The 22,745-nt window shown below is 39.7% G+C and overlaps 1 protein-coding gene across 7 annotated transcripts; it reads left to right on the top strand.

The window, feature by feature from the left end:
- Window positions 1-8,313: 8,313 nt before the first annotated feature.
- On the top strand, window positions 8,314-19,618 carry LOC131222846 (uncharacterized). Of its 7 annotated transcripts, none has more exons than XR_009160204.1 (4): window positions 10,261-10,395; window positions 11,088-11,943; window positions 12,470-12,537; window positions 19,259-19,618. XR_009160204.1 is itself a non-coding variant. In XM_058218058.1 (3 exons), the coding sequence occupies exon 2, from the start codon at window positions 11,188-11,190 to the stop codon at window positions 11,926-11,928; it is 741 nt and encodes a 246-aa protein (XP_058074041.1). In that variant the 5' UTR covers window positions 10,261-10,395; window positions 11,088-11,187; the 3' UTR covers window positions 11,929-11,943; window positions 19,259-19,618. The 7 variants fall into 7 exon arrangements, 5 of the variants coding, with proteins under 5 accessions (XP_058074045.1, XP_058074041.1, XP_058074043.1 ...); XR_009160203.1 differs by having other exon boundaries at window positions 12,438-12,537; XM_058218058.1 differs by lacking the exon at window positions 12,470-12,537.
- The last annotated feature ends 3,127 nt before the right edge of the window (window positions 19,619-22,745 follow it).

Genomic DNA, 22,745 nt, shown 5'->3' with positions numbered 1-22,745 from the left:
CTGTGAAAGGTCAAACTTGTGTTTTAGGCTGGCCTCACAGGGCCAGGCCTGACCAGCTCAAAATCTATGTTGAAGCTAACCTGAGGTCTGGCCCGTTGACAGGGGCCATATGTGCTTCTTGCTGAGCTTTGATGTCATACCCATACCAGGTTGCTACATGATAAGAGGGCGTTATTTGGTTGATACAGATGGCAGGGGTAGGTCAAAGGTGACCTTTTGAAACACCTGGATATTGCTATTGAATCAGGATACAAAGCCATTCTTCTTCCCCAGGTCGAGAAGATATGGATACCGATCTTCCTATATCAGTTGATGAATCAACTGAGGGGAAAAGAAACCATGCTGCCTTTGAAATTGAGTTGCATCATTTCTGCCACGATCAGGTTGATCTGTTTCACTTTCATTCCTTCCTATCAATACTGATGTCATAGCAGCACAGGCTAAGAGGTAAAAAGTGACATGTGTGACATATGGGCCATTGGCCACATTGGTTTCGATGTGAGCATACAGCTTGTCGCAAGAGCAATTTAGGACTCATTGGGTGATGTGAGCAAGTTGATTATGGAACTATTCTTTTTTTAAATGTTCATTTTCCATATACTGTATGCTGCTTACATGATTAGTGGATCTGCCTATTTTGGCAGCTGCCCCAACCTGTTGCTAGCGCTGATCTCATGCGTATGTACGGCTTTGGATGTGTGCCGGATGTACCTCTTCAATCTCTCATGTCAATCACAGGCTCGTTTCTCCCCTATGCTTTGTGGTCACATGAACCAACACTGCAATTGATACAGCGATGAATGTGTCCACTCATCGAGTGGCCTTAAACGCATATTTGTGGACTGTTGGTCAATTTATTTAATCAAGTAACCTTATCTGGTATGTTGGCTCGCTCACATTTCTTTGTTATGTCACGTCCATGCTTTACATCACATGATGAATGGCCTGGATGTTGCCCTTGTGTGCTCCAAAGGGGTTCCAGGGGATACGCTATGCCCTTAGAAGGATTTGTAAAAATCGGTCGGCTTGTGATGACTGGAAGATAAAGACTACGCCAAATTGTAGTGCAAAAGAAAAAAAAAATGGTGGTCTCAAAAATGGCCCACTATGGCGGGAAAGGCCCACCCATCCATCAGATGGTTGATATTGTTTTGATCAGAAATCATTGCACTGCCTGCCAGATGCAGGGCAATTGATGGGCGGAGCACAGTTTCTGGTATATTTCTTGGTTGGATCATTACTCTTGCTCAGGTGGTAGACTCTCAGAGTTTCAACACCCGGTCACGGGTTGAGTATCCAGAGGTGGTGAAATTCCACTAGCGTGAGTGTGTGGGGTGCGTGCGTGTGTAAAAAAGAAAGAAAGAAAAAAAGGTATATTTCTTGGTGGAGGGTGTACCAGTCCTCAACTCAAGAGCCCATTTTTCTTTTGAGGTTATCCAGGTTATCACTCGTCCTTTGCCCCCACCATGTAGCGATCCGGGCAATTCATCTAGAAATTCTCACTACAGTCGGTTTCTGTGGGTAAAAATAATAATTAAAATAATAATAATAATAATAATAAATCATGAAAAGAGGTGTTAAATTGCAATATTAAAGAATCAAAGGGGCAACATGTCATCCGCTTCATGCATTACGTGAGCCCCAAATATATTATTATACCCAAAATCCATGTGATGTGAAGCCTATGATGTTATGGATGCGAAGGTGAAAATATTACTTGGTTTGCAGATTGGAAGAGACTGTAACCATTGTTTGTGTGATTTTCTTCTCTCTTCTTATTCTTTTGACAATAACCATAATCTAAAAAATTATGCATTTGAGTGCACCTGCAATCTGATAATCATTTTTATAAAATGCCTTTGCCAACAGTTTTTTTTTTCCATAAATTCCTTGACATGTGTTGAGATGCGTTTCTCTGTTGAAGTCAAATTTAAAACTTTGGCCATTGAAATGTGTTGAGATGCGTTGCACTTGAATGTGGGGCCGACATGGTTGTGCTTATGCCATTAGAACCGTCCATCCAGGTCTCCCATTCTTGATATTTGGATGCCCGAAAAGTATGAGCAGTCTGCCCGTCGTGTGGGCCACCATGTAATTTTGGAGGTTTTTGGAGGGTTGTCCATTGATTTCTACTGTGGCTTCCTGGTTGTCATCCATTAAGGGTTGTGGTTGCTTATTGCATGAGGCTCTTGTTTCTAGTATCGTATGATTATACTAAAACAGTTGTAATTCTTTTGTTATAAGTTGAATCAGGGTGATTTTATACTCGTTGGAAAGATAATTTGATGAGTTTTCAAATGAGTTTAGAATTATTTCATTTGGATACTATTTGAACATCCAAAGTAGGCCAAAAGTTTATAATGTGTTAGATCACGTTTGCTCTTGTTTCTAGCATTGTGCGGTCCAACTTAATGGTCAAAATTTCCTTGTTACAGGTCTAATTGGTGGTGATTTTGTCTTTATTGGAAAGATAATTTGATAAAAGTTTAAATAATTTTTGAATCATTTCATTCGAACACCATTTAAAATTGAGTCCAAAGTGTATGATGCGTTAAGTTGTGTCCACTCTTATTTTTAGTATCGCATAATCTGACTGTAATGGTCATAACTCCCTCATTATAGGTCGGGTTAGGGTGTTTCTTATTGGATCCTTACTCTTGCACCAGTGGTAAACTCACAGGAGTTTCAACACCCAGTTAAGGGTTCGAGTATCCATAGGTGGTGAAATCCCACTACAAGGTGTAAGTGTGTGGGGGTGTGTGTGCATGTGTAAAAAAGAAAAGAAAAGAAAAAAAGGTTAGGGTGTTTTTATACTTATTGGAAAGATAATTCAATGAACTTTTAAGTAACTTCATAATCATCTTATTTTAACACCATTTGACTTTTCAAAAGTGGGCCCAAATTTCATTATGGCATTGGATTACGTTCACATTCTCTTTCAACATTGTGTAATCTTATAAAAATGGTCATAACTCCCTCGTTACAGGTTAGATCAGGATGATCTTATGCTCATTTGAGCTTTGGATACGGTTCTTTTTTGGCAACATATCCTAAAATGAACTCAAAAAACAGATGGATGGGGTTTGGGAAAGGAGATTGTTGTGGTTTGGAGAATGTCTATTCTAGTCGTTTGGTGGGCTATCGGGGAAGAAAGAAATAATAGATGTTTTCGTGATGTGTCGAACTTTGTGGAAGTAATAATTACAAGGGTGCATCTTCTCTTGGTTGAATGGGCTTCTAATGTTGTTAATCTTTCCTCTTGTAATTTTTTCCTTTTTTGCTAGTAGAGTGGTCTGCTACCTCAGCGGGTCCTCTTCTCTGTTCTATTTTGCTTCCTTTGCTTTTAATGAATTTCACAGTTATCTTTCCAAAAAAAAAAAAAAAAAACGGATGGACGAGGAGGATTTCTCACACGCATCACAGTGGGCCGCACCTAAGTTCGAACTTCTGGAAGCGGATTGGCTGTTCTACCACACGCCGGCTATATATCTGCCTCCAAGTTGTACAAACGGTTCAAAGGAGATCAAAGTTACATGGCCCCACAGTGATTTATTTATTATATGTATACCGTTCACCTATTTTTATAGATCATTTTAGAGCATTATCTAAAAATGAATCATATCCAAAGATCATCAGAACCACACCAAAAATAGCAATGGAGATAATGATTTTTTACCGTTAAAAAATTCATAGGGCCCACCATAACGTTTATTTTCTATCCAATCTGTTCATAAGGTCACGAAGACCTAAATGAAGAGGAAAAACAAATTTCATATTGAACCCTCAAAAAGGGTTTCAATGCTTTTTTAAGTGTGATCCACTTGATAGTTAGATCCATGGTATTTTTAGTCTCATGCATTAAGACGAGTTCGTCAAATGTATGGACGATTTGGATATAATGCATACCTCATGATCAGACCCACAAAACTTGTTGACGTGAATATAGCAGTTATATAGCTTATGTGAGGTACACCAGCCAATCTGCTTCAGGAACTGCATAAGGCTTTTGCCGTCCCGCAGAAATAGAATGGCTACTCCCCTGGTGGTCGGTGCTATGTGGGCCCCACCATGATGTATGTGTTTCATCCATTTCATCCATCCATGTTTCTAGATCATTTTATGATATAAGACCAAAAATGAGGTATTTCCCAATCTCAAGTGGACCACATTACAAGAAAACACTGTTGAATGAACGTCGACCATAAAAACATTTTGAGGCCATAAAAGTTTTGGATCAAGCTGATTTTTGTTTTTTCCATTCATCTAGGTCTATATGACCTAATCAACAGATCGGATGTCAAATAAACAGTACATCGGGCCTTAGGAGAATTTTAATGGTGGATATCCAATCACTATTGTTTTCCTATGGTATGGTCCACCTGAGATTTATATTCTTCTCCTTTTTGGTATCAAGCTCTAAAATGATCTTTAAAATTGGATGAAACACATACATTATGGTGGGGCATAAAGGAGTTTCATAGGTTAAAAGTTTTTGTATTGCACAAACAATTTAAAGAGAAAAAATTGCTAGTAAATTGAAAAGGGGTAATTTTGGAATAAAATTTTTTTGTTTAATAAAAAATTTCACCAACTGCATCTGCATTCACCATTAAGTCAAACTCCTATAACGGAAAGGATTTAGTGAAAAATCACTTAGAGCTTACCTTCTTCCGCGTTAAGGATGCATTAACAAACACCACTAAACACGGAACATTTTCCCAATTCCACTCTTAGTTTTTTTTTTTTTTTTTTTTCTAAAATCATAATATTCATCTCTTTGTGAAATTAGTTCTTGTCAGTATACAGTATCAAGAGACGTCATTATTATAATTTCTATCAGGGCATGTTCTACAATGGTAAGAGAAACCATTAATATAATTTATTTTTTTAAAATTAAAAAATAGGAAGTAGCTACGACTATTAACCGTAGCTTTTGCTAAGTGGACTATTGCTACGGTTATCCAGCAGCTTTAGCTACAAATATAATTCGTAGCTATATTAGCTTTTAAGCTACGGAAACTATAGCTACCGATCGAAACCATAATAGTTATTATATCTATAGCTACGAATCTAATCCGTAGCTATTACTTCGAAGGCTATCATACGGTATATAGCACTACGGTCCTCCTACGAATGAAAACCGTAGCTGTTCGGATTTAGCTACGGTTTAATCCGTAGCTTTTTCCCTAATCTCGTGTTTTTTGGCACAATCCCAATAAAATAGTTATAACTCCTTCATTATAAGTCTAATCAATGTAATCTTGTGCTCATTAGAAGGATAATTAGATGAACTTTTAAATGACTTTAAATTTATCTCATTTGGATATCATTTAATTATTCTAAAGTGGGCTTAAAGTTCATGATGTATTAAGTCGTGTTTGCTGTAATTTTCAACAACGCGCAATCCCATAAAAATAGTTATAGCTCCCTCGTTACAAGTTTGAAAATTCAATATGACATTAGGTCGTATTAACTCTCATTTTTAGTATCGTGCGATTCCAATAAAATAGTCATAACTCTTTCGTTATAGGTCGGATTGAAGGTAATCTTATGGTTGTTGAAAAGATAATTTGATGAACTTTCAAAAATTTTTGGAATCATCTTATTTAGAGACCATTTGTCTTTTCAAAATTGCACCCAATGGGCAGTGTGTGATTTGGGCAAAACCTAGAGCATGGTTTGGATAATCCATCACACGATTTCACGAAAACAGTCATGACTCCCTTATTACATATCGGATCAGGGCAATCTTTTGCTCGTTGGAAAGATAATTCGACGGATTTTAAAATGATTTTGAAATCATCTCATTTATAGACCGTTTGACCTTTTAAAAGTAGGCCAAAACAATAATCATAATTTGGACAATCCCCACATTGCGGTTTGAATAATGCATTGCACGATCTCACTAAAATGGTAATAACTCTTCTATTACAGGTTGGTTCAAGGCGATCTTGTGCTTGTTGAAAAGCTAATTTGATGAATTTTTAGAAGGCTTTAAAATCATCTCATTTGGAGAATGTTTAACCTTTCAAAAGTGGACCTAAATTCTAGCATATATTCACTCTCATTTCTAGCATCATACGATCTTAGAAAAATGGTCATAACTTTCTAGTTATAGGTCTGATTGGGATGATCTTGGGATTGTTAGAAAGATAATTTAACAATCTTGCAATTAACTTTTGAAAAATCTCATTTCGATACTGTTTGACTTTTTAAAAGTTTTCCTGAAGTCTAACTTTTTGGAAAAGATTAATTTCAGCCTAATCTTTTGAAGAAAGAACTATAACATATTTTTTAAAAATAGAGTTTTTTTCACCTCCTCTCATTATATCAGTTTTTCTTCCCATTTAATGAGTAAAATCTTTATAAAATATGAAGAACCATTTTTTTAAAAGTTGAGTTTTTGTCGTTTTTTTTTCTTTTCTTTTGATCTCTTATCCAAGTAGAATTTTTTAAAGAAAGAAGAAAAATAAATAAAAAATTTCAAGTGCATACAAAATTAGAAAAGACAAAAAAAAATATTAATAGAAGACTTTGTCCGATAGTAATAATAAGAAAATGTATTAGTGTATAGAAAATTAGAAAAGGTATTGAGCGCATTTTCGTAAAAGTAAAAGACTATCCAAGCGCGCAAAAAAATAATGATTTAAAAAGTGATGCCATTTTTGCACTCTAAAAAAATCATGGGTGTATATGGGCAAAAAGACGTCGACCAAGCCAGCTAAGGCTACTCCACGCAAAATCATGCTTAAAATTGTAAAATGACTTAGCGTGACTACCTTAGTTTTGGAATGGCCTGATTTTTGGTGTGTCCATGTTATTGGTTTCCATCTCTAGATGAGATGGTATATTAAAAAACATAGTGGGCTCCACACACAGTTTAGAAGTCTTCAGTGGTGGTTGTTTTTATCAATTTTATCTCAATTCTCAAATGTTTATCGTGACTCACCTGGGTTTTGCATTGGTTTGAGTTTTAGGATACGGAATGAATTTGTACCACCTTATGGGCAGAGTGGATGTGGGGCCTGCAACCTAATTATTGGATAAGATTGTTACACAACAGTTGTGGAGAAACCAAACTGGCCCATGGCGGCTTTGTTGCTACTAGGGGTGCACATTGGTTATTTGGTCCGGTTCTAGGGTGAAACTAGAACCGAATTGTTCCAAGAAAATGAAAACCAGAATCAGACCGTTTGCACGCTAGAACCGAATCGTAAAAACTGATTTAGTTCTGAATTGGTTCTACGGTTCTGGGTTTTTTTTATAATCCACAGAGAGAGAGAGAGAGAGAGAGAGAGAGAGAGAGAGAGAGAGAGAGAGAGAGAGAGTGGAATGGGGGCGGCGTGATGATAATTAGGAGATTATTATTATTATTATTTTTTAATAATTATTGCTTGGGATGGTTTGGTTGACGGTGTGGTTCCAAGGCCGGTTGACAGTTCGATTCGTTTCTACATAACCCTAAACCGAGAATTGAACCGAACTAATCAGTTCTTTGATCTTCGGAACTAGAACCGGTGCACTTCAGAACCGGACCAAACCATGCAGTTTGGTCGATTCCGGTCTAGTTTACCGGTTCTACTGATTCCATGTGCACCCCTATATGCTACTCCATGTTTTCACTTCTTTCCTTCGGAAGTGGATTGTGTATCTCTGCGGGGCCACCATGATTTATGTATTTTATCCACTTTGTCCATACATTTCCACGTACGGATGATTATAGGGCTTGAGCCTAGAAATGAAACATATCAAAATTGCAAGTAGACTACGCCATGGAAAAAAGTGTGAATTGAGCATGTGTTATTGAAAATTTTACAGGGACCATTGAAGTTTTGGATCAAGGTTATATTTGTGTTTTCCCTTCATACATGTATATGTGATCTTATGAGCAAGATGGATGACAAATAAGCGTCACTGTGGGCCCTAGGAAGGTTTCAACGGTGGAAATCATTATTCCCACTGTTTCTTGCGATGTGGTACACTTGTGTTTTTATATGCTTCAATTTTGGGCTCAACTGCTAAAATGAGCTGAAAAAACGGATGAACGGCGTGGATAAACCACATATATTCACGGTGGGCTCAACAAAGTTTACTCAGTACGATAAAAGCTTACTGAGTAACTGAGTACGCGATCCGATTTCCGTTCCTTCCTCCTTCACGTGGATTGCACGTGCCATACATGCACGTGCTTCTAGTTGAACGGTCTGGATCATCACAGTACCAGCCCTCATCCTCCCCAGTCCCCACTGAAGATGGCGAAATAACCCTGCTTCTTAAGCAAACTAACGGAAAAAACTCTGAATCAATCAACTGACGAGATTGCCCCTCTCGAACTCGAAATCGCGAGTGATAAAAGCAGCCAAGCCATGGGCTAGGCAACGACAGACGCGAGGCTCTCTCTCTGCAATTCTCAGCCGCGATTTTCATCTGCACATAGAAAAAGAAAAGAAAAGGTAGATTTCTTTTCCATCTCCCCCATTCGTTTTTCCATTGCCTTTCTCACAGTTTTAAGATCTTCTTCCCAAATCTAGGTTTTTGGATTTAACGAACATCTCACTGTAATACGATATTGTTGAAATTTGTTAGCAGTTCGATCAACCGTTGGTTATCTTTTTCCTTCCTGCAACGACTTGTTTCTCTCGTATGAGTGTGGTAGGAGATGTTCGTCTCTCTCTCTCTCTCTCTCTCTCTCTCTCTCTCATTCTCTCTCTATCGATTTATCGAATGGTACATGTAGCAAAAATGGTATTTTTTGAAACTCAAATAGTGTTTAAAAAAAAAAAAAAGTACCTGTTTACTGGACTCCCGGCTCTTACATTTCGTACATTCAGGGCCTATTTCCATATAATAAGTGCAATGTATCGTGGCAAATCATATTATCTAAAACCAGAGGTTATGCGTAGCATTCTCTGGTTGTCAGTTTGAAGAAAATGTGGGTCCCACGTTTCAGCAATCATACGGTTCATATGATGACCTGTCTATGAATGGAAATGTTCGAGTCCATCCAAATTAGAAAATTCAAACCATCTAGTCCTAGGACTTTTTTTGACCGTCTATTTACAAGCCAACGATACAAATGTCAAGCTTGTTCTTCAGGAGATTTTTTAACCATGGTCCATCCACTGTGAGCCTAATCTGAAACCATGGTCCATCCACTGTGAGCCTAATCTGATAAATGTGTGGTCGGTTCAGAATCATATAAATCTGATCACATCATTTCCTTTCTATAACGTGGGTATGTTGGCCCCACTGTAATTTGGTCCGTAAAAATAATTTAAAATCCAAATATATACCACTAAGCATAATTGTGACGATGAGTTTTAAAAACTACAGCATATTTTAACATTCCATTTCTTTCTCCATGAATAACTTGGCAATTAGACTACGTGATGAGCTGCAGGTATACTTTTATTACACTAAATAAATTTAGTTGGGCCCACTATAAATGTATAGTGGTTTATCCAATCCGTCCATCCAATTTTTCATCTAAATGCATACGTTGCATCACAAATTTAAGCATATCCAAAGCTCAAGTGGACCATACCACAGGAAACAGTGGAAATGCTGATTTGGACCTTGAAACCTTTGTAATGCCCATGGTGATCTTTATTTGTCATCCAACATGTTCATAAGAAAACAAACACATGGATGAAGGGAAAAAAAAAAAAAAACTTGATCCATAACTTCTGTGGCCCCCTAGAAATTTTCAACGGTATACACTCAATTAACACTATTTCCTGTGGTGTGGCCTACTTGATCTCTGGATATAGCTAATTTTTGGTATCAGAGCGTAAAATTAACTATTAAAATGGATAGGCAGTGCGGATCAAATAAATATATCATGGTGGATCCCACATAGTTTAGGCATCACTCAGCACGCAATCCCTTCCCGCAGAATACTCGGCCGCGCACCTGTTGGCCAGTGTTCTCTTGAGAACTTTTTGAGAACTCTTCATACGTGATTTGAGTACAAAATCTGAACGGTCCACGTGATGCAGAACCCCATGAAACCCCCATGACCAAACTTCTACTTTGACCTAAAACATTAGTGGGCCATGAAAAAAGAAAACATTTTCCTACCTTGATTTGTATCTCTCTTTTCTATGGCGCACCGGAATTTTAAATCAGGGTGAAAATTGGTCCCTGATGGTTACATGGGTTGCTGCATCACATGGACCGTTCGGATTAATGGTCCACGACACGTGTGAAAAAAGCGCACGTGCGCAGGACCGTTCGGATTAGAGTAACGTCAAACCACTCCCGTTTTCAAAGGAGGTAAAAATAGTAGATGAAACCCTACCGTCCTAGGGGAGAAGAGACGGCAGGCGGTAATTGCAGAGAGAGATTGCAGAGAGGGAGAGCTGTTCCGACTGGTTGATGAAAGATGAGGAAATGGTGCGTTTCTCCCTCTTCCCCCCTTTTTAAAAATCCGACCGTTGAGCCTGTAAGTGATTTACAGGGAAGTGACTTCTCACCCCATCCCTCTGTAGTTTTTTGGTAGATTTGCCTGTAAGTGACTTACAGGTGATTTTTCTCCCTCAAACACCACCTGTAAGTGACTTCCATGTAAGTCACTTCCCACTTACCCAACTTACAGGCATCCAAACAGGCCCTTATGTAGAGGATGCCAACCATTCGATAAATCTCGTTAATAACTAGAAATCCATCTCAGACATGCTCAACATCTTGTAACCACCTATTCTAAAGATGCCTAATTAGGGTCTGAATAAAGATTTCATTATTTTGGCTTTGAGTTGGTACGCATTGGATTGATTTCTCTACTTGCCAATACGTTTGTGATTCCTGGTTCTTTTAAAGGAAGATCACTTGTTTGCTTTTGATTTCGTATGTTTTGGATTGGTTTCTCAACTGAGTTTTCATTGTCTTGTGGAGATTTGTATGATTTTCGATGTGTTTGATTCCTTTTGCTGTTGATTTGTAATTTTTGGATCAATTTCTCATATGAGTTTTCTTGGTATAATGGAGATTCACTTGATTTTTGTTGCTTTTGAAGAAAGATTTCGTAAAATGTTTGTCATTTTGTGTAATTTGGATCAATTCTCATCTGGGTGTTTATTGTCTTGCAGAGCTTTTCTTTTTCTGATTCTCGCTGCATTGGTAGAAAGATCTCCCAAACACCCCAAAACCTCTCTCTCTCTCACTGAAGAAACTAAAGAAAGGACGAAAATGCCCTTACTCTCCAAACTAAAATCCCTCACACTCATCCCACCCTCTTCCCACCTCCTCCTCCAGGGCCGCCATGTCAGTGGCACTGCCAAGGGCAAATCCAAGCTTAAAACCGGCCAGGTCCTCAAGCGCTCCAAAATCCCCAAAAAGTCCTCTGCTGCTTCCGGGTCTGGTGGGAGCACCAAAGACTATGCCACGCAGAAGGTCAACGAAATGGTGGACTCTTGCCTAGATGCTCCTACACCCATCAGATTCCTCACCCCCAAGCAGAAGCTCATCGAAGCTGAGCGTGAGAAGCTGGGCCTCATCAGTAAGGCCCGCAAGCGTGAGATCGACAGCCTGAAATCCTCCAAAGGCGGATCGAGCTGTGGATCCGACGGATTCACAGGGATTGGGACCCCAGGCCTTGATCTGATCACGCTGGGGGTCGTTGATGGAGATAAGGTGCCTAAGTACAATCTGACGGTCGAGGATGGGCGGAGGCTGGCGAAGGAGTATAGTAGGGTATTGATGAGGAAGCACCGGGCCCGGCAGGCGGCGGAGTCTACGCTCCTGAGGCTGAAGAAGGAGGCGATTGAGGCGTTGCCGGAGGGTCCCCTGCGGGATGCCGCCATGGTCCCTGATCTCACACCCTTCCCGAAGGAGAGGTTCATGGCCACGCTGACACCGCCGATCGATGGGTATGTGGAGAAGATCAAGGCAGCGACAAAGATGGGCATGGGGAAGGAGAAGCTACGGTGATGATGATCCAATGAGGTTAGATTTTCATTTTTCTTCCCCCCCTTTTTTTTCCTAATGTGATGAAATGTAGAATGTCAGGCCTGAATTGCCAGTTTCTTCAATTTGAGTCAGTATTTCATTCAGATGGGTCCCAGTTTTCGACAATCTGGATGGTCCATTTGGTAGGCTGCATTGTGAATGGGTACTGCATTCGAAAATCTTTGAATTATAACTAATGGATGGTTGAAAAACACTGTAGTTGAGCTTATTGGATGGCTGGGAACGTTTTATATGGAGATTACCAGTGTGCATAATTGCAAGGTGGGGCCCACCTGTATGGAATGCTAGTGCGGAGGGAAATGCTGGTAGTTTGATGGAGCATTGTATGATAGCTCCTTTTTTGCAGTGATGAAATGGTTTTTGGATTTTGGAATGATGAAAATCTTCGACTGGACAGTTTGTAAGGTTCTGTGATTGTGTTCCTGTTAAGAGATTGTAGAATGTTCATGTTCTGTTTTCATTATGGCCAGCATTTTGGTGGGACCACCTTCGTGTGATGCAGATTGTTGTCTGGTGGGTCCCCCATGGATGGGCTGTCAACTGAAAATCTCCTCCATCGAGCACTCCTAGGTATCCGATTTGCGGACCTTTTCCACTGTGTATGGACTGTTGGTGTTATGTTCTTTACAGCCATCCATTTGCATGCTAATTGTCTGTTGATTCAGATTCTATATTAAGGGAGTTTGCTAGAGCTGTGCCCATCAGATGAACGTCTGGATCACTGAAATGTGGTCCTTACAGGCATGGAATGCTGGATCAGATGATGACAATGCCTGCAAGTCTGCTCCAAACATTTGTATATTTGCTCACTTTTAGATGAAACTTCAGATTGAAATGAAGGATTGAGAATGTCTCTGTTCTTGTCTGATTTAGGGAAATCTAAAATTCAATATGTGAAATGATAGAGAACATGATTACAAACTCCAGGAATTGCAAACCCGTATGATCATGGTAGTAGGTTTACTGTTCGTTCTTATAAAGATCTTTGGTGGGCTGAACTTTCTGGATGCAGTAGCACTAGTTCCTGAACTGGTCTATTCATGCAAGAGCTGATTGGGTATGAGTAGGATTTCAATCTGCCGCTTGATCAATGGGCCCCTACTTTTGTCCCGAATTTTCACTGTGGGTGACTACTCTCATGTCTCATATGTATCAAGCACTTGAATTTTGCATCTGCAACTCTGTACATGCCGCCGAAGCTCTTTTATGACCCCGCCACGGTTGTTGTCTCATTTTAAAGCTCAAATCAAGTTTCCCTCAATTAGATGGCTTTTGGATGCCTCCAAATTGTTTTTTATTGGGTATCTCTGTTCCAGTATGTCTTGCAGTACATGAATGCCAAATTGGCACTAGCCAACAGTTGGATGTCGTCTGAATGCCAGTGAGCTTGTTTCTTCCAAATGATCTTGCTTGCCATCCCAGTCTGATTTGATGGTGAAAGTCCAAGCTGTCAATCAGGAATTAGCTTTCTCGCATTTCTCAAGTACCTGCCTTTCAAATCGCATGTGCCGTCCATGGATATCGCAGGAATGCTCAATTGGACTCCTTTCTGGCGACTCTCCTCCTATACTCCCCGTGGCCCCCCACCCCCCCCCCCCCCCAAAATCGCTGTCCTCACCTTCCTCGCTCATCTCACTCATGTTCTACCAATATGTTGTTGTGATGTTAATTGGGCTGAAAGTTAATGCTAAGCTGAGCGTGCGCATTGGAAACTCTCACCGAATTGCATGTTGATTGATCCAGCTCTTGAATATCAGTGCACCTCTGGGATATGGGAATTCTGGGAATGGGGGACATGGGAATTCCGGGAATGGGCCATGGTTGGTAGAGGTTTTTCTAGTCCATGACTCTGTTAGCGCCCAATCATGCCTTTACCTTTGAGATTGAGTCTTTTCTTATGCACCTCTTTCATTGAGTTATAACATCCTTGACTTGATGCTTTGCATGGTGTACCTGGGTTTTCAATTCTGAGTTATGACCTGTGCAATTCATGGTTCAGTAATCTACACCCTATTTCTGATGTTTCCTGCTGTGGATGGACCATGCCTCAAAATTCTCTCATATTCGAAGATGCTAGCTTCCAATATGAGTCTTCTTTCATTTGGAAACGTTTCTGCATTTCATTTCGTTACTGTCTATTTCTGGGCCCCAGAGCTTCCTATGAGGTCGAGCTGTGTGGGCCCCACCGTGATCTATGTCAGACATGCACACCATGCATTTGGTGGGGTCCCATCTAGGTCATGGGATATCCAAAAAATCAACCATATCCAGAAATCTAGTGGGTCATATACCATCTGAAACCGTCTGAAATCATGCCTAAAACATCTAAAAGCACTAGGTAGGGCCCACCTTAGTTTTGGATAAAGCTCAAACTTGGTGTGACCCCCCCATCCTAGTGGGACACGCGATGGATGGACTGGATGTCTGAACCACATCTCAGTTCCCCCCCAAGGGGTTAGGGCCCAAGATACCAATGATTTTTGTGGTCACACTAGATTGATAGCTTAGGTTTGCCAAAGGTAACCTCTATGACATTGATATCTTATTTATTAAAAAATAAGTACATCATGTTGTTTGGTCGACAAAACATCATATAATACTTATTTATTTCACACTTTGGAGTCATATGGATGGTGGAATTGTTAGGGGTGGAAAGGAAGTCCATCTTGGAAATAGTATCTCGAGAAAGTAATATTTTTTTAAATATCATATTTGGGTGATGGGGATCATGAGTTCATGTTTGGATTGAATAGGCTCTATTAGGGCTTTCTGATATTTCAAAAAGGCTAGCTGTTGCAAGGAGTGACAACAGTTGAAATCTCCAAAGCAGCTGTTAGGCCAGAAACACAAAATGTATATGTTTGGTATTTGGGCATGTCTTTTTTGGCTTAATATTTATCCATGAAAGAGGTTGGAAACACAAAATGGATCTTTTTTAAGAAACCATAGTTCACTGGTCTGGTGGCTCAACCCAGGGCTCAACCAGTTTCACTTGGTCCAGTCTCAAATTGGGTGACTGGATTGAGATGTCCCTGGATTGCAACTTGATTTGGGGTGCAACCAAGACTCACCTGAGTTACGGGCACCTGCACTTGGATGGGCCATGGAAAGTAAAGAAAGGAGAACTCCATTACCTCCACTGCCATCCACCACCATCATTGTCTAAAGCGGGGCCCACCTCGTTCTGGATGCAGTCAAGGTCTTGGATTTCAGATATTGGGTCTCTTGATTTGGGGATTTTATAAATCTTTCTTGATTCGAGCCCTTTGATGGAATTCCTCTTTCACCATTAATTATTAATGGTTAGCGACTCTTAGGTGTGCTTGGTCAAATCTTGAATTTCACCCCCGCTTTCGGTTTTGAATTTGGGAACCAGGGTTTTAGTGATGGATTGGAGGATGAGGAGGATGATAGTTTTAGTTTGTGATTTTTGTCATATATTTGTGCTTAGATGTTTATTTTGACAGGTCACAGTTGATGGGGATGAAATTCGAAAGCCCTAGGTTCATGAGTTTTTTTTTTTTTGATGAACTGTGTGAACTAGGCAGCCTTATTTTGACCCGTCGAGTCCTGATTTGACTTGTATGAGTGACAGGTTGTCTCTCCTTCCTGTCTGGTTCTGCATACTATAGAATGAATGCATTCCGGGCTTAGAAATCAGATCCGAATGCCTGTCTATGGAATGAATACATTCCAGGCTAGAAATCAAATCTGTATGTCTGTTCGGTGTAATGTGGGGAATGAATCGTTATTCCGACTTTTACAGAAATATTAGAGAATTTGACACATGGCCCCATCTCAGTTTGTGCAATTCAGAACCCTCCTAAAATAACCTTCTCCCCTCACACCGAGTTTTTTTTTTTTTTTTGGACATTAACTCATTCTTGCGACTGACCAGCTTTGATGTTCCTCTTTGCATGTAGTTTGCACAAATTTCACATTATGGAGCCCATGCAACAAAGTTGTGGGGCCACCAAGATGAATTCGTGACATTCACTCTGTATGTTCGTTGCACTGATTCATGTTTAGGCATCATCCTAAAAACGACCACTCCCTACATGTGTTGCCCCAATTCACGTTAGGGCATCATCCCAAAAAAAGAAGCAGATCTAAAACTTGGGTGGGCCATAGAACCGGGAAAAGTAGAGACGGGTTTCCACCATTGAGACAATTTTGGGCACCCTTGTATCTCCGCGTCTAGTTGTGCAGATGCATCATGCATCCTTCTCTCTTTTTCCCTCTCCCACTGTCTCCACATTGCACATGCCATACCCCCCTATGTATATTGCGAGTAGCATTTGGCCAATTTTACACCAGCAATTACGCTCAATGGGCAATTTTAAAATGAAATTGGGATGTGTTTGGTCCTTTAAGGAGAAATTCTTTTGTCATTTCAACTCATGTGATTAGCCTGCTCTCATGTTCCTCATCTGTGTACTGCATGGATGGACGAGGCCCGTGCAACAACGGCTCTGTATAGCTCATTGTAATGACTTTGTGATGACTACTTTGTACTTCTATTGCGACGGCCCATTTTAGAACAATATCCCCTAAAAACGAAGCAGATTTAAAAACTTATATGGGCCACAAAATCGAAAAAAAGTAGAGATATGTCACCCACTGTCAAAATTGATCTGGGCTTGTTTCCCTTTGTCTAGTAGTGTAGCATTTACCTCTGCCTCTCCATTTTTCCTTCAGCCTCTCCTTTTTTCACTCTCCTACACTCTCCATGTGAGTTGTACCTGCCATACCCCCAGTCCAATTTTTGGACCCTTTTCCACTTTACTGTTCTCGCTATTCTTTTAAACTGTCCATTTACAAGCCATGATGGTCCAATCAGTAAGAAGGGACCCGATCTTGGACCATTATATCACCTTTCCAATACGTTAGTAGCCTACAGTGAGGAGCACCAAATGAACCATCTCTTAAATGGCATGTGTTCAAATCATTTGAGTCTTGGATCCATAGTACATAAAAACACTTAGTTATGGTTCCCCTGGGGTAGAAGTCACTAGCCTGCTATTTGTATTTGCCGCTGTACATGTGGCATTCATGCATTGATTGAGACATCTTTATTTGATGGCCCACTGTGAATGTAGGATGACCCAAAAATGCACTAATGAAACAACTTCAACTGGTATGGTTTTGATCACCAGATACAGTGAAATTCTTTGGCGTGATCACCATCTAAAAAGAGCCCACTGGATGAGCGGTTGTGATCACCACATCAAACCCCACGTGGGGCCGTTCGGCACCTTGGATTTGGAGGTAAATGGGTGTACTTCAAATCAAAGTAGCTACTTTCTTTTTGGCCTTCCGGCAGCCCTGGATTTCATGGTAAATGAAATTGGAGGTATTTAGAAAACCTCATTTTAGTGTGTTTTGAAATCTCAGTAAAATGCTACTAATCTATTGTACACTAATGATACTCCAAAACAATAACCTACTGTTTAAAGAGTCTCACATGTAACAAAGATGTTGGTAGGCTACTAATCCATTGTACATGTCGGACACTGATGATACTCCAAAATAATTACCGTCATAATCCAATTACCAGGTGCAACACTAAAATCACATCAATAGAATGATCTGAACCATCCAAATGACCAGCTAGAAAATGTCGGTGAGTCGCTTGGTTGTGATCCTTACATTTGTGGCCTACACAAGGTTTGAAATTTCCTCACTTTTTATCAAATTAGTTATTTAAATGTGCTTATTACAATCATTCTATCAAATATTACATATATGCACTAATTTGGGATGTGAAAGGTGATTTAGTTTAATTAAATCTAGTTCTTGTAAATATAATGGGGATTCAGAATCACCTTAATTCCAATGTAGTTGTTATCATTCCAAATCCAAGCCCCCAATCGGACTATAAAAATGAGATCAATGAATTCAAGTGATCAGGCCAGGCACCTTTATCTTTCCAGAATGGCCAGATGACAGGTGGGTTACTGCTTTCCAAGCTCGTGGCTATGTACGGTGATCAGGGTGCAGGGATCCACACCTCGGTGGATCCCTAAGGGGCCTACCTTGATGTTTGTGCCTCAATCCATGCTGTCCATCCGTCTCGGCAACTCATTGTAGGGTATAATCCAAAAAATGAAGCATATCTAAATCTTAGGTGGACCACACCACAGGAAAGAACAGTGATTGAATACCCACCATTAAAATCCTTCTGGGGGCCACCAGATTATTTATTTGCATTCAACTCGTTGATAAGGTCACACAGATCTGGACGAAGGGACCACAAATATCAGATTAATCAATACTTGTTGCCCACAAGAAGCTTCTAATGGTTAATCACCCTTGCTTCCTGTGGTGTGGTCCACCTGAGATTTGGATCTGGTTCATTTATGGGATCATGCCCTAAAATGAGCTGTCAAAACAGATGAATGGTGTGGATTTAAGACAAATACATCATGGTGGCCCCCATAGTCAGGGATCCACCAAAGCTGCACCGGGTGACCAAAATCTCTCAAGAGGTGGACCCACACATTTATGATCCGTGTTTCAAAACTTGCATCAATCTAATGATCCCAACTTACCAGCCATTTTATCAGTGTACTTCTGGCATTATGAACGGTTGGTGTTCTTTTCACTTTTTTCTTCGCCCCCCCCCCTTTTTTCGGGCAACCACTTCATTGAACTGCATCATTCCCATGTTGTTGCCCACCTACCTTTCTAGCAGTTCTCCTCTGGCCAATCCGATGAGCCTAACCCATCAGACTGTGGGCCATTTTTAACAAGCTATAGATCTGATGATTAAGGTCATCAAACCGAAGTGCTTCCATGGAATCATAAGCAATTCATATCAGGCCATAGCGAATACTACTGAAATAAACGTTTTCAGATGATGACTGTTGCTCTTTTGTTTCACCACTCGATCTTGGCCGTCCATTTTTAATGCTGTTAATCCAACAGATAGGATCATTATATGTACAAAATTTCAACTCTATGACTTGCCCCCAATAGTGAGAATGAATGAGCGATCCACATTCAATGATTAACCATGCTTGAGCTTAGGCAACATTGCTGATGTCCCCATGATGGTGGTAACCCTTGGGTGCCATGTGTATCCTATACCTTAGATTTAATTCGCCAAGGTTATCCAGGTCCATATAATGCAAGTAGCATTTGGCCAATGTTACCTCAACAAGTAGTCAAGAGATATATCTTTACTTATTTATTTATATTTATTTTTGCATATGAATCATGATTAGTTATATATTTTTGAAGTCTTTTATGAGAGTAACTACTTATCAGGGTTCCTTTTCTTTGTATACAGGTTGTGCATGTGTGTTATTTGTTTGGAAGCTCATGCAACAAAAGATTATGTGAGGCTTCCCATGTTGAAGGTGTGACATTCATAGCAACGGAGAGAGTGGAGATTGGGACATCTATCATTGAAACTATTTTAAGACCTTTTTCGTTTTTGGTTTTCCATGTAATCCTCTGCACCCTTTCCCTAGTATTTTCTTCTCTCTTGCCCTCCCCTCATCGCTCTCCATACCTAATGCATGGGTCATATAACATCCCCTCGAGCATGTATATCAAGAATGCTAAAATCCCATGTCTCATTACTCATGAAACTTGCATTGGAAATCACACTAATCTGATGTTCTCAATGGTATTGATCTTTTCTACAGTTGCCATAATGGCCAGTACTTTTACGTTTATGATGGAAGCGGATTGCATCCTGCCCTTGCCTGGACGAAAATCGATTCAGGTCACTGTGGTTACAGCTGTGGTTACACGTAATTTTTTCATAATGTATAATGATGGTGACTGTTATCTTTATGTAACGGCCTTTACAGTTCCAAAACAACCGCTACAACACACCTAACCATGTGATTTGGTGCATAGGTTATTACTTTTTAAATGTCCATTTTATGGTCACCAATAGAATTGATAGGATGATTTAATAAGAGTGATTTTAGGACATGCTCACCCACAATGGACTTGTGATTTGGACAGTCTGGATTGGCTTCTACATTGGGCCAGTATGTATATAAATGAAAGAGTCCATCAATATGTACCAGCTTTTTATTTGGGCTGAGGTTCCACTGTATGGTCCTTGCCTGGTGAATTGCTGGATTTTCCACATGTGCTCCAAGTTGGCATGTCCGTATTGGGTATTACCCGATGAACGACCCAGATCTCTAACACGTGTGTCATAATGGGCCCTCATTGAATCATGATCCTTTTCAAATTTACGTGGGAGCTAAGGCTCTGTTTGGTTGTATTTGTGAAGAATATTGGAAGATCTTTTATAATTTTATTGAGAGTGCATAAATTCCAAAACTGGAGATTGGTTGTTCTCTACTGTAGGCTGTACTCTCTGTAGGGTGCGTTTGGTTGCACCTAATTTCATGATATTTCATGATTAATCAGTCTAATCTGGTGAAAAATTTCAACAGATTTCACCAATTTTGGTGCAACTAAACGTATCCCCAATTTTTAGCACACAATCTGCTGCACACGTGTAAGTTTTTCAGATTGTTCATTAGCGCGACCTACAACAGATTGGATTTATGATAGAAATCAAAACAGTAGGATATCCTGGCCATTGGTTGCAGCATTTTATCCATGGCTCGAATTTCACTGATTCCACATAAACCAAGATTCCTGCCATTGGTCGTATGTGATCAATGAATAGCCCAGTATGCTAACAGGAACCAATAGATGAATGGTCTAGATCTCACATACGTGTACTGTCCACAAGCATGCTATACTAGATGACATCGATGCCGCTAGCAACCCTTGTTCAAGGTTTATGAAGTTGAGAACATTTTATATATATATAAATCTTATTTTGATATTGTTCGAGCTTTTGAAAATTATTTAAAAATCTTACTTTTTGAAAAAGAGTAAATCTATATTTTGATATTGTTCGACCTTTTGAAAATTATTTAAAAATCTAACTTTTTGAAAAAGAGTAAATCTAAACTTAATCTTTTGAAAAAACAAGTATAAAAAAAAGAAAGTTCTTTTATCTTTTCGATCCATCTAAACAAAATCTTTGTAGAAAGAAAAACTCATTTTTTAAAAATTGAGTTTTTGTTATTTCATTTTTTTTTTTTTTTTTAATCTGTTTGCCAAAAAGCATATTTAAGTTTTTTTTTTTTTTTTTTTTTAATGAAAGAAAAAGAAAATGAGTTTTTCTTAAGTACATACAAAATTAAAAAAGCACAAAACTAAAAAATGTATATAAATAGAAAAGTTTACCAATTGGTAATAAAAAAAATAGGGTATAAGTGTCTAGAAAATTAGAAAATGTATTTAGTGCATTTTCGTTAAAAGTAAAAGACAAACATCATCCAAACATGTAGAAAAATAATAATCCAAGGGATATTATTTCAGCACTCCCAAAAAAATCACGAGTTTCTAAAGGTCAAAAGCCCTTATACAAAAACCAGCTAGGCTAGGCCAAGCAAAATCATGCTTAAAACCTATTAAATCACCTGGAGTGTGTGGCCACCTCAGTTTTGGAATGGCCTGAATTTTGGGGTGTCCATCTTATTGCGTTCCATCTCCTTAATGAATTGGATGGCATATAAAAAACACATGGTGGGCTCCATACATGTTCTAGAAGTCTTTAGTGGTGCCCGCTCTTATCTCACTTCTCAAATGTCGGCTGTGACCCAACTAAGTTTTGCACCGGTCCGAGTTTCAGGATACGGAATGAAGTTGTAGGAAACGGATTGGCTACTCCCCCTGCCATCAGCCAATGGCTGATGGTCGGTGCTCTGTGGGCCCCACCATGACGTATGTATTTCATCCATTCTGTCTATCTATTTTTATAGATCATATTAGAGTATGAGAACAAAAATGAGATATATCCCAATCTCAAGTGGACCACATTGTAGGAAACATTGTTGAATGAACGTGGACAATTAAAAAACTTTTTGAGGGCCATAAAAGTGTTGGATCAAGCTGATCTTTGTTTTTTTCCCCTCATCTAGGTCTATATGACATAATCAACATATTGGATGTCAAATAAACAGTACAGTGGGCCTTTGGAAGATTTTAATGGTGGATATCCAATCACTATTGTTTTCCTGTGGTGTGATCCACTTGAGATTTATATCCCTCTCAATTTTGGGATTAAGCAATAAAATGATCGGTAAAAATGGATGAATGGCATGGATGAAACACATACATTATGGTGGGGCCCATAGAGCACCGACCACCAGCCACCCTGGCTGTGGCGGGGGACTAGCCAATCCGTTTCCTCCATCTCATGGACGGAGTGGATGTAGGGCCCGCAACATAATCGTAGGATACGATTGTTACACAACAGCTGTGGAGGAACCGAGCCGGACTAGTCACCATTTTCACGTATTTCCTTGGGAAGTGGATTGCGTACTGAGTAAACTCTGTGGGACCCACTTCGATTTCTGTATTTTATCCACTTCGTCCAGTGTGAGTTGAACATCTACTGTCCAAAATTTCTTTGGAACAACTGAAGTTTTGGATCAAGCTTATATCTGTGTTATCACTTCATACTTGCGAACAGGTTTGATGACAAGTAAGCTTACTGTGGGCCCTAAGAAGGTTTCAACGGTGGAAATCATTATTCCTACTGTTTCCTGTGGTGTGGTCCACATGAGCTTTGCGTGTACTTCAATTTTGGGCTCAACATGTAAAATGAGCTGGGAAAACGGATAGACGGCGTGGATAAATCACATATATTCACGGTAGGCCCAACAGAGTTTACTCAGTACGATAAAAGCGAACTGACTCACTGAGTACGCAATCCGATTTACTTTCCT

The sequence above is a fragment of the Magnolia sinica genome, chromosome 13, assembly GCF_029962835.1.
Source record: "Magnolia sinica isolate HGM2019 chromosome 13, MsV1, whole genome shotgun sequence".
NCBI lineage: Eukaryota > Viridiplantae > Streptophyta > Magnoliopsida > Magnoliales > Magnoliaceae > Magnolia > Magnolia sinica.
This window is presented reverse-complemented; position numbering and strand designations above follow the sequence as displayed.

Excerpts from the sequence above, each read along its gene's own strand:
- LOC131222846 (XM_058218058.1), top strand. The coding sequence starts at position 11,188 with ATGCCCTTACTCTCCAAACTAAAATCCCTCACACTCATCCCACCCTCT.